This window comes from Hipposideros armiger, unplaced genomic scaffold (assembly GCF_001890085.2).
Source record: "Hipposideros armiger isolate ML-2016 unplaced genomic scaffold, ASM189008v1 scaffold_17, whole genome shotgun sequence".
Taxonomy (NCBI): domain Eukaryota; kingdom Metazoa; phylum Chordata; class Mammalia; order Chiroptera; family Hipposideridae; genus Hipposideros; species Hipposideros armiger.
Genome location: NW_017731367.1, coordinates 5,686,687 through 5,699,419, shown reverse-complemented (window position 1 = coordinate 5,699,419; position 12,733 = coordinate 5,686,687). Strand labels below are relative to the sequence as shown.

The window sequence follows — 12,733 nt, the reverse complement described above, 5'->3', positions numbered from 1 at the left end:
CCTCACCCCCCACGTGTCGTGTCTGCTTGTCACCACCCCCCTCACAACCTAAGAGCAGAGACAAATTAGGATGTCAGCAAATGCCCCTTTGATCGGGTAGAGAATGAACGGAACCACAGGAGGCCCAGGAACGGCCTGGGGGCATTCTGGGAAAAGCAGCCAAAGACGCTCTTCTGTTCCAGTAAAGCGCAGGTGTCAGAAGGCATCTTCAGGGAGCCGAGTCCAACGTCCCTGATGCCTAAGTCCCTTCTCTGACCTCCCTGGCAAATGGTCCTCCAGCTGTTAGGACAGCACCCGTGGCAGCTGGTTCTCTTGACCAGTTTTGATGATTAGAAAGCGTTTCCATCAATGAAACCAAACCTGATCTTTCAGCTCCTCCCTCGGCTCTCAGAGGACACAAATTCTAGACATTAACCTTCCCTTTGTGTCACCTCCTTGTCCGGTGCAGGTTTCTAGTTATTTTAACAAACAGTCTGCATTTCTCTGACACCCTGACAGTGTTCCTGCACGCCTGGCTCACACCGAGTGTTAAGGATGTAACAGAATAATGTCCGCACTCCAGTGGGAGAAGAAAACACCCAAACTCAACGACGAGGCCCCCCGAAGGCGTATTAGAGGCAGAAAGGAAAGGGCGGAGGAGCAGGTGGACAGCACAGCCCAGCACCTCCGCGCGTGCGGGGTGGGCAGGGCTCGCACACGGCTGCGGCGGCTCCAGGGCCCGGGCACAGATCTGCTCCGAGGGGCAGTCAGGACGGCTTCCTGTAGGAGGCCATGTCTGAGCTGGGTCTTGGTGTTACTAGAGCACGGGTTCGTGAGAGGAGGGGAGACTGGACCGAGTAGAAAGATCTGGGACTTTACGAGTTAAATCTTTTTTCCTTGAAGACTGGTTTTCATCAAGGGTCGTCAGTACGTTGAGAGCCTTACCTTGATTTCCCTGATGGACGCCTCAGTGTCGATGGAGATGGAGGTGTCCCCACTTCCCCTCCGAGAGGAAGTGCCTCCCAGGGAGGCCAGTGTGGCTGCGGATAGGCCGGGCAGGCTGCGAGACCCCTAGAATGTTGCAAGGATCAAACGTGATTATAGACAAAACCAAAATGACCTGTAAGTCTGCTAATTACGGTGCCTTTACTTGCATTTGGTTTCCCAGCTGAAAATCTTCAGTGGGTTACGGAAAGTGAGGGCAGGCTCACTGTGAGAAACCCCACGGATGCTTGGGAGTTTGTCTGGATTAACCTCAAGCTCCACTGGCTGGGCCTGTTGTAAATTCCTTCCCTGCTGTGCAGGACTTAACATCACACTGGAAGCAATGCCTAGGGACCTCCCGCCCTCTCCCTAAAGGCTGTGACATGGGCTGCTGGGCCACACGCTAGTGCTGTTCACTCACCAGTGGACATTACAGATCAGGCAACATGTTTTCTTGTTCGTTTTACCCATAAATTTTGGGACCCACTAGGTTTATCAGTGACGTAATATAAAGGCCTGCAGAAATTCCTTACCTTCTCTGTGAAATCTTTCTCTGGCCTCTCTTCAACCTGGAGAGGAAAAAAAAATGGACAAATATGACTTACAGCATGAAATGGATAAGATGGATGTAGGGGGTAAGGTGACAATAAAAGGACATATTAGCTTCCTTTGTAATTTAAAAACCACTTTGCCCATGAGACTCTCCCATACACCTGTGCCAGGTGGTGCAGACACAGCAGGGCCCACAGGCAGCTGAGGGCCGGGCTGAACTTCGCCGCGTGGGTGTCCAACGTTTATGGTTCCACAGGGACGTAATGATGCCGAGACAAAATACATAGCGACCACAGAGAGGTCCACAGTGAGGGCTTGTTCGCGAACTGAACCTGAACAGGTTTGCTTTACAGAGTCCTGTGGCTCTGTGGGCGTCGCCATGCAGGACAGGACCACCAACTCCAAGCTCATTTACCCACCGCAATGGCTATGATTAGAGCGAGAATACGAGCGAGCGGGGCCCTGGGGGCTGCAAGATGCAACCACAGCGGGTTTTAAGTTCGATGATCACTGAACTTGGCCTCTGAAGCAAGAAAAAGCAGTGAGCCAAGTGTAACTTTTTCTACTTCTCATGAGTGACTGAGTCGATGTGAAAATTCTGGTTTAAACAATGGGGGCTGAGGGCACAGGAGAATTTGCCAGGTGAAATGTGGGACTCCCAAGAATCTGGCTCTGTCTTTCCTATTTGAACGACTCTCGGGGTCCCTCTTCTCCCTTCGGCAGGTAGGAGCATCAGCGAGGGCACCCCAGGGAGACTCCTGCACTGTGCGGGTGCCGCGGGGGAAAGGCCAAGGCTGGTGCTGCTGCCTTCTTTGCTCAGCGTCCAACAAAAGGCCTTTTTCTTTTTCTTTTCTTTTTTTCCTTTTTTCGCAAACGGAAGGCTCCTGTCCATAAGCCCACTGGGAAGGTCACAAGCGATAAGAAAGCCCTGTGCTCAGCTGTCTCCGACTGTCTGGGATAAGCTGCCACTCATGCTTTTCCCGTCCTATCTCTGTCCTACCTCCTGTAGCTCAGAGGTTCTCCAATGTGACCCTCAGGGGTCCATTGCCGATGCACGGGGCAAGTGCAGAGCACAGCTGAGTCACGACTGCCCGGTGGCCTGGGGCTCTGTGGTTACCCCGGCATGCTTGCGCCTGGCCGGTCCGCTCGGCAGGTGGGGAAATCCTGCTGGAGCTGGGCCCATGGCCACGGCCGTGGAAACTGTCCACAGGGACATCGGCACAGGAGCGTATAAGGGCGCAGGCACTAAGCACGGGTCAAGATGCCGTAAAGACGATGATGTCCTGTGAGGACGACCACTTCCTGTCTCATGCCCACCCGGGGCCCACGTGGGTCTGCATGCCCTCACCAGCCTGTCCCCTACCAAGAAGCCTCCCTAACCACCACCTTCTCGCCTCTCAACTCTACCTTCAGCTTTCTCTCCGCGGGGAGGGTACCTGAAGTGACTACTAAAATGACACAGCAAAGTGTGACAGCTAACCAGCCAACCAAAGGGAACCGATGGAATTGGAAAACACACTCGATTTCTCCAAAAGAAGGCAATTCCAAAACTAGCTCCCGGCTCCACGCCGCCAAGCTCCAGGGTCTCCTGCTTGACAGATCCAAGTTCAGCCCGCGGTCTGTCTCCCAAAGCACCTGGTATCACCCACCCGCCCATGCGTGAGTCTTCAGCACAAACTCCCTGCTGCCATCTAACGTCTCCTTAGGGTCTTAAGGGCAGGCGAGGAGACGAGAGAGGGGAGACCACATCCCTCAGGCCGGCGGGCTGGACCCGAGGGCAGGCTGATGGCACTCCCAGGTTAGCCCCTTGGTGGGGCTTCAGGCCCTGATGCTCTGTCTGCCCAGGGCAGCCTCCTTGCTGCAGCTGGCTGCCCTCCAAGGACCAGTGCAGGCCTGTGTGTCTCACAGAGCTTTGCAGACAGTCTCGGCCCCCAGGTGCCCCTTTTCACTCTTTGAGGTGGCAGGTACATCCCATTACAGACAGCGCACGCCCCACCTGGGTGCCACATACCTGTACATGTAGTTATTATTTTTTCAGATGTGCATGCCACTTCAGCCTTTCTAGATACTCTGGGGCGCTGAGGTGGCCTCCGATCCGGATGGTTCTATCTTACCATCCTGACAGAGCCTCAGGGAGCCCTGGACCTACGTCCTGAGTTGTGATGACTTTAGCAACTCTCCCCTTAGGAATAAAAATATTCCTGGGAATTCCCAATAAAGGAGAAGCTAACTGTCCAGCACCTGGTCTGCTGGAAGTCCATCCATTAATCCTCCTGGGCCCAAGGCCTTCATCCCTGAAAACAAGTCAGCTTGTAGGACAAGTATTAAAGAGATGGGAAGAAAGGGGGCGGGTCAGACCAATGCACTGGGCTGACTTCAAACGTTATTTAATCAAGTGAACAAGAAAAAGAGAAGAAAGAGGGTAATTTAACTATTAGCAGAATGAGGAGATCCAGTTCACCAGACTGTCAGGCAGCCGTTGAGAAGCTGCTTTGCTCCGCAGTTTAAACGGTATGTTTTCTGCCTGTTCTTCAGCAACAGGTCAAGACCGCGTAGATAAACGAGGCTCCAGACATCCTATGCTCACCTCCAAGACATCTGTCCCCCTTGAACAGAAGAAGAACCCTACATGTTTTTTGTATTTTTTTGTGAGAAAGATGAGAAAAAATATACACCAGACCAAAAACTATTGGTTTGCAGGGGCCTTTCACACAGCTTCGCTCCACATGTCGCTTGATACTATAAACACAAACATTGCTGTTGTAATCTGAGAAACATCCAATAAGGAATAAAAAACCTGAAACCAAATCTTGCTCTTTAAAGAAAGGTTTAAAAATAATTTGAAAAAGGCTTTGCTCTGAAATACATGACGGACTCAGGATGTGAAAATTTAGGCTAAGAAAGGACCAAGCAGGAAAAACCATGTCCTCCGGGAAGGCTGCGGCCAATCTACGCTTACCTACCGTTTCCTGCCTCCAGTCGATATGACTGTTTTGTCTGTGTCCCGAATTACAAGCGGTGCCCAATTGACTATTAGAGCTCCCAGAAACACAAGTGGAGCCCCGTGGACAGGCTCGCCGCAGCCCGAAGCCATCGCAGGCCCCAGGCTCCACTAGATGGCGAGCTGAGCGGGCTCCGAGCGCTGTCCAGGCTGGCTTACACAGAACGTCTGGGGTGGCTTACATGCCAGGCTTTCCACGTTGCCGCCCGACCTGCCCCCTTCCTAGAGACAAAATGCAGCATGTGGGCGTGGAGAGACCCCAGGAGGGGCCAGGTGGAAAGGAGCTTTGCCTGTGGTGTGCCCGGCCCCCAGCAACCACACCAGACCCCAGTGAGATCACAGAGGCACGGTCCCTCCAGGAAACAAACTGACAGTCAAGTACATTGCTCAGAAAACACCCGTTTTAAGGAGGGATTTCCTTCAAACCCTGTATAAACCCTACCGTTAGGGTGGAAAGTTTGGGTTGAAATCCAGTAATAATGACATTATCCTTTACGGATTGTCCTTGAACTCTCGTATTCATAATGCAAGTCCAGCTTTTCTACCTGGTCCCTGCCCCCGTCCCCTCATGCAACAGAAAACACGAGTCACTGCGGACGTTTGCTTTTCCAGCTCGGATCGGCCAGTTCCTCACTCATGTCTGTCTGAATACACACAGGCAACGCGAAACTGGGCTCCGCTCAGGACGGTCCTGATGGACGGTTCAGGAATGCAGGATGCAGAGGCCTGGGTGACACAGATGTGCTGGTGTCACTCCACTGGGGTGTGTTTAGGTTGGGTTATGAGCCCTCCGGATGCCACCTCCTCGGAGCTCCCTGCGCCCCTCCCGGGAGCCATGCTGCTGAGTTTTCGACTGCACGTGCTCATCTGCTTAGTGTCGTCTCCGCCGTCTGTGCGTCCACGAGGGCAGCGCCAGGTCTGTTTGCTCAGCACAGGAGCCCGGTGCCTAGAGCACTGGAGGTGCTCAAACACTGGCGGAATGAATGAACCTTTAGAAGGAGATCCCGGACTTGCTGGAGGAGAGACTCCAGCTCGTTTACAGAACGGGGAACGTGAGAAGGAGCGGGAATAGCGTGTGTCCTTCTGAGACGGGCAGGCATCCTCTCGGCTTTCCCACCAGGCTGGGGGGACCGAGCGGCAGGGCCAATGTCGCAGCTCTGGATGCTGAGGCACCTTTATTTTCCTGCAGTGAGACAGGCTGTGGTGTCCTTCACCTGGTTACCATGTAACAGCGCTCCCCTGCCCCTCTCTCGGGGCACCAGCCTTTCTTCCTCACCCAGGTCCCTTCAGGGCTGCCTCCTGCCCCACTCCTGTTTCCTGTCCCCCGTCCTCACTCACACTGCCCCTGCATCCGTATCACCAGACCAGGGGTCATCTCCCACAAACCGCAGTGGCCAGCGCCACCACCTGCTGGTCCTGGACAACTCGCCCAGGAGAAGTGAGCTGCCAGTGCTGGAGCCTTCCGTTTTGTTTCTCAAGGGCGTCGCTACCCCCTCTTCCCAGGTGAAGCTCAGGACGTTTACATGCCAGGCCACATCTCCCCACCCGGCAGTGAGAGCTGCGACATTCTAACATGGCTCTTGTAACTCCCTCCTTCCTTCCTGTGCCTGGCCCTCTGAGAGGCCAGGCTGGGCGGGTCGCTCACCCCAGCGGGCCGCTCCCTGGGCACTGCCCGCGCCTACTGCCTCTGCCTCCCAGGCAGGAGGACCCGGGGAACGTGAATGCCACCCTCCTGGCTTCTTTCCACTCAGGCCAAATACCCCCACTAATGCTCTCTGTTGGACTAGCGAGCCCCAAACACAAACACCCGCCCCGCTCCGATGGTGGGGTGGCCAAGATTTGGGGAACAGAAACGGTGCAGATTCCATGGAAGAGGACTGTGCATTTCGGAAACTGCGGAACAGAGGGCCACTCAGCTCTGCCTTCTACACTCTGCAGATGCCAGACCCTCAAGATGATCAAGTGCCATTGTAACTCTGTTCCCTGGGGAACTGCTCTGCATGTCACAGAGATGTCTCTGGGGTTGTAAGGACCACACACAGCGGTGTCTTCAGCTTTGAAGTCCCCACCCCGTGTGAGGTGCCCAGATGGCGCCGGAGGACAGCCCATCCCACACGGTCTGCAGGGTGCTGACCTTCGCCCCCTAAATGTGCCAACTGTACAACAGTCAATTGACCTTTGAAAAGGAGCGGCTGACTCAGAGAAGAAAAATGATTGAACTGATTATCTGCGGGCAATGAACTGAAAACAGCTCCATCAAATACCTGGTGCTCTTGTCTGCTTAGGGCTCTGTGCCCACCTTCCATTGAGAGCTCAGCTTGAAACAGTGTGCAAAGCGGGCACACTCAGAAGTCTCCTCAGCCATCAACTCAGGGAGTCACAAACAGAGAACTTTGGGATTGAAGGTGGCCCAGGAGCTCCTCCCCCCACTGCTTTGTTCCTTCCATGGTGCCTGGTGAAGCAGCAGCACCCCCTCCCCCAAGGGCATAGGGACCAGAACTCGCCAGCACCCCCAGATACAGAGACCCAGGGACACTGGGCACGTTCCCCACTCCCCTGTTTATGGTCATCTACAAAACCCGTGTTATGTGAGTACATTTCCCACAAATCTAGAAGCTTATGACACAGAAACCTGTACCTGATTTCAAGTCTTCAGTCCACGTGACTAGGCTGACACCTGTGACTTTGAGACTTCATCATGACGCAGGGAAGAACCCAAACATGTCAAATAATCACGGAATTACAATTCCGTGCCCCACCTGAGCCACACCAGGCAGTGCACTTAGAGGCTTAGGATTCTTTGAAGGTAAAACCACAGCCTCTTTGGCAACTGTGAATACTTATATATATTTTTCCTAAGAACTAAGCAAGAGAGTGTTACACAAAAGGAAAAGGGACTCGCCATTACATTTATCACGGAGAAATTTTGTTCCTAGTGGTCCTAAGGTTTCACATAGGTGAGTTGACGCAACCTGTGCTACCGCAGAGTATGAAAACTCAGGCGAGAGAGCCGGACGGGAAGCAGGCACGCCCGCCTAGGCTGCAGGTTGGCTGGCCTCAGTGAGCAGAAATTTCTGAGTTCGCAAATGCTGCCCTTTGGTCATTTACATAATATGTGTGAGAAGGAATCTTAAAAACTGAGGTTACATAAGAACGAACAGCTGGGTGGGTCACTCTTCCTGCCTGATGAGTCCTGGCGAGCAGTGAGCACCTGGTCGTGCGTGTCTGCCACCACTCACCTGAGAGAGTCCAGGATGTGGCTTCTCTTAGGTCCCTCACTGCTGGCCTCCAGGATGGGGCAGGGGGCTCAAATGGCAGTGAGGACGGGTGGGCAGGTGACACGTGTACAGAGCTGGTGTCTGCAGCTTCAATTTAGGGGGCCGTCTTCATTTCCACAGAGAAACGGGCCCTCCTGTCCTAACACCTGCCCTCTTGATCCATCTTCTGTTTGGTCCCCCTCGACGGGGGAATGGTAGAGAGGAACATTTCTCTCCTATCAGGAAAACACCAGTGCAAGCCCAGGGATGACCAGCTCCGGCCTTGGCCTTGGAGTCAGGGCCAACAGGGAGCGGGGGCCGAGGCCACCCCACTCAGTTTCTGGGGGTCCCTCTGCTTGCCTAGGAGCAGCCGACATCTGCATTGGTAGGAAACCCCACAGCTTTAAAAGACTATCTAATTAAAGACCAAACAAACGGGCGCAGGTGCCAGCGGATGGCTCAGCTCCATGGCCTCTTCTCGGATTACCAGGAACATTGCCAAAATTTAGGCATCCCAAATCTGACTGTGGTGTCGTGGGACCCGGTAAAGAGCCACACTCAAGTTTCTCTGTGACGGAGGGCAGGAGAAAAACAGACCGGCTCTGCCCATCTTTGCTGGCCTGTACCCAGGGCTGATCAGGGAGGTGCCACTGGCCTTTGGTGTGGCCAGTGTGCACTGGGCAGTGCCGGCACATGCATTCCACAGCACGCACACTGCGGGGCGCGTACATCACAGGGCACGCACACCCCATGGCATGCACACTGCACGGCACGCAGCCCCAGCTCCCACCCACCGAACGCCCTTCCCCTGGACACTGTGCCAGTCCCCGCACTGGCGAGTGTTCCCTGGGCCACACTGCCCTGCAAGCCCCTACTGTCCCAAGAATGTATCACAGCCTCATACAAAGCATCAGAGGAGGTCAAACTGCCTAAAATTCCAAAGACCCTGGGAAACACACATAACGAGACTCCGAGGAGGGGGACTAGACAGCAGGGCCCCTTATATTCCAAAGCAAAGCCTGGGCCACTCTGTACCGAGTGACAAACGGGTGCAGTTCTGCAGTTTGACACTCACTGAACAATTTGAGAACTGGGGGGTTGGGAGGGTGGAGCGGGACTGGGGATGGCACGGCACTGGCAAGCCCATACTTTATTTTTTTAAAACCGTCTGGGTCAAATAACAGACAACATGTCAAACATAATGTTAAAAGTTAATCCTTCGAATTTTTAAATCATAAAAAAATAAAGCACATCAATGCACACGACCACATTTCCCCGGCTGTTCAAAGCTGACCTTCTCCCAGCAAGGCCCCATCTCCTAGCACTGTTAATCATTCCTTACCTGGTCATTCAGAAATTTAGCCATGCAATTCTGGTATCACTGAATGGTAACATTCTGAATTTGGCAGCATTCCACCCCCTTACCCCCCACCCCCAATTCTGTCTTTACGCAGACCTGAAACCAGTCATAGAAAAGCCTTGCTACTTGGTCTGCGTTCAGGCTTTGGGAGGTGGAGGCTTCCCTCTGCAGGACCCAGGAGTGAGGGAGGAGAGGGCCGTGGCACTCACCACGGGGCTGGCCCGCGCCGAGCTGGCTCTGGAAGAGGCACGGGAGCTGGAGTTGAGGTGGCCGCTGTGCTCGGAGGGCTGCCCACACAGCCCAGCGCCGGACACGCAGACAGAAACAAAGGGATAGAGTCAGCAGAGATGCGTGGAGGACGGAGGCCCCCGCCAAGTGCTCCGTTAGCTGCGAGGTGAGCCGTGCGCAATGCAGGAGACAGAGGGTGGCATGGGGCACAGGCTCCCCTGGGGAAGGGGGCTGCGTCTCGCCACAGCCCGCTAAGAAGAAAAAGACTTAATCACAACATCAAAAGAACACAGACTTGGTTGGTTAGTAAGAAGAAAGAGACATACAGGACCCACTGGACATGGGGGTGGAGTCACATGCCTCGTGGGTGCACAGAACCACTTCAGCGCTGTGGAAGTGACCGTTTTTAAGGCTGTGAGACACCTCCCAACCCAGCAGAGAGAGAGAGCAGAGCGGGACAGGGGCTGGGCTTTTGGGCAAAACACATGCTTGCTTCCCAACTACCTTTCCAAGTGAAAGCAGAATAAGATTTAGGGTTAAGACAAAATCGGGCAAGGCTGGCCATATCACCTCCTGTCTGTCTGCCTACCTACCTAAGCTGTCGCTCTCCTGCTAAAGAAAAACACCAGCAACTTACGTATCTGGAAGCCACGCCCTCTTGACTGGGATGTGCATTCACCTTTGTTCTAGTCCTAGATACATTTTCATGTTTTTGTTTTGTTTTAAATTCTTACTTTCCTCTTGAGTGAGGCAGATTGGGGAGGGGTGGAGGGGAGGCAGGATTCCAACACAATTTAGTTTGACAGGCCATGGCATGGCCCAAGGAGTGTCGTGGAGAGGCCCACACAGCCCCTCCTGACACCGGAACCAGGCCAGGCGCTGACAGGTCTCTCTGCTGTCATCACGGCCCCACTGGGACACTCACAGGCATTATCTTACTACAAATTATAGGAGCGACAGACCGTCAGGGTGCTCTCCATCTCATCTTAAATCCTGTTTCTTCCACCAGAAAGTAATTCCCCTGAGGATAAGGTCTGCATCTATTTTGTTCCGTGCTGAGTCCCCAGGGATCCGATAAGGCCTGGCACACACTGTGCGCTTGAGAAATACTTGCTGAAAGAGCAATTTCAACTTTAGACTATAAATAGCCTTGGTCAAGATGGGCGGGTTCCCCAGACCCATCCTACCGACACCTGTTCCTTTACCTGGGAAATATCTGTGTACTCACACGTACGTGCGAGGCGTTTCAGGTGCACAGATAACACCATGTGTAACAACTATTGCCCCATGAAGGATATACGAAAAATTTACAGGTATCGTGAGACTCGCCCTGTAGCTTTATCGTTCAAAAGAAAGGAAACCGCGTAAGATCGGCACCGTACGGCAGAATTTCACCTTGGGGTTCATTGACACAAGTGAAGGAACCTCCTATCCACAGACTCTGCTGTGTTCTTGTCCCCCACATCCTGGTTTCGGGTGCAGAGATCTGACGGACTGGCCAGAGTGTATGGCCGATCCAAGCGTCCCCACCTACTTAGTCAGAAACTCCCCCGACCCGATCCTGCAGGACATGTTTAAGGGCGGTCTCACCGTGGGCACGTGCCGCCTTTGGAGCTGCTTAGGTTTGGGAGCCAGTGGAGTGGGGCTAACGCGAGGCCAGCGTTCAGTTACAAAGATGCAGCCCAGGCTCCTTCTGTTATGGGCCACGAGACCCTGGGAAAGTGACGTCGCCTGTCGTCTGTGACATGGAAGTGAGGACACTGACCACACACACAGAGGTGCTGAGGACCACACGAGGGATGCATGGTGGCTTCCCCCACTTTCACTTTCTGCTAGAAACGACTGTGGTGGCTCCTGAGCAGGTGGTGGGGTGGCGATGACCGCTTCCGGCATGTCAGAACAACTAAGAGGGTTACTTCGCCCACAGCCGTGAGACCTTCCTACAACACACAAGGCCTAATAATGGTAAGGAAGGTATAAACACAAAGGTTTTTCAAGCAAAACAGTTATACTTAAAAAAAAAAAAGCCTCATCATTTAATCTCATTTAACCATTCAATCATAATTATTTAACTGGAAACACACACTGTGGTTGAGACTAACTTCTCAGGAGAATGGAGATCAAGAAACGACCTCCTAGATCAAGACCACCCCATGGGGTCAGCCGGGACTCTGAGGTCCCAGCTCTCCGGACTCAGGACAGGAAGGGCCCTCAAGCTGCAGCCTCCTCACAGCGGGTGTGTGGGTTTATCAGTTGCCACCACCACCAGCTGGGCGGAGAGCCTGGGAAGCACTGTCCCCAAGCCCCTCCCTGAACTCAGGGCTCTCACCATCCACTTGGGCAATTACAGGACTGGGGTGAGCTGGGGGTGGGGACACTGGCAGGGAGCCTTCCTCCCACTCAGCCTGCTGCTCTGCTGCTGAGAACAGAGCTGACGCCCCAAGGTCTCTTCGGAGGGCGTTAACCTTGGGGTTCGACGTGTCCAATGTAAGTCAACAAATGCGGCTGAACTCCTGCATGGGGATACACTGTTAGGTACAGAAAAAAGCAATTCCTTTCATTCTCTTTTATTTCGCCTGTACAGCTCGATACCAGAAACAGGCGGCCCTAGTTCAGGCCTTTGTGCTGCCAGGACAGGACCCCTCATTCCCTTAACCGGGCTACAGCCATTCCTCCCAGGCGACTGCTACGGGAGGCTGCAAACACAACGACAGCTACGCGGAGACCAACCAGCAATGCCAGTCGCTACGTTCTGAAGGCCAACCATCAGTCACTCCAGAAAAGTCCATCGACAGAGGCGACACTTAGAGAGAATCTGAGCATCCTGCCAGACATCCAGAGTTCTACTTGGGTCATCAGAAAACTATTAACACTTGGGGAAGTTTCATTCTCCTACAGAATTTAGCATGCTGTCTCTTTTCTGACAAAAGAAAGCTTTTTAGTTGCATTTTATCCATCACATACAGGACAGAGCTATTTCATCCATTAGGCATAGTTTAGAAACTTTTTAATGGCCTACAAAAATGTGTAAGAATTGGGGAAAAGATTTACTACAGCGGGCTCCACTGCATGAAAAACATTATACAATACAAAATTAGTAACTGTTGCATGAGATGTCAACAAAACTAACGCTATGTCAATTATTTGAAATAATATTCATAAAAATAACCTAGGGGAAATGGTAGGTGAGGCTGGTTACTTTGTAAGGATCCTTCAGTATTCATGATTGGAGAAATATAAAAAAATCATAACATTGGATTATTTAGCTGGTTTATGAAGTAGCCAATTATTTTCTAAAGCAAAGTTATAAAAGCACTTTCAAGTATTTCATAGTAAACCATTCTGTTTCACGTGGGGCTTGGTGCATTTTTA

The 12,733-nt window shown here is 52.9% G+C and overlaps 1 protein-coding gene across 7 annotated transcripts in view; it reads right to left on the bottom strand.

Annotated features, from left to right (window-relative positions):
- The window catches only part of LRRFIP1 (LRR binding FLII interacting protein 1), a 79,401-nt gene that overhangs the window by 23,900 nt on the left and 42,768 nt on the right, over nucleotides 1–12,733 (bottom strand). For 6 of the 7 annotated variants that reach the window (XM_019629334.1, XM_019629310.1, XM_019629321.1 and 3 more), the window contains 3 exons: nucleotides 9,343–9,420; nucleotides 1,497–1,532; nucleotides 925–1,050 (listed from right to left, as the gene is read on the bottom strand). In XM_019629334.1, the coding sequence (XP_019484879.1) occupies nucleotides 925–1,050; nucleotides 1,497–1,532; nucleotides 9,343–9,420 (240 nt within the window). The remainder of the gene's footprint in view (nucleotides 1–924; nucleotides 1,051–1,496; nucleotides 1,533–9,342; nucleotides 9,421–12,733) is intronic. The other variant, XM_019629347.1, reaches the window with a different exon arrangement.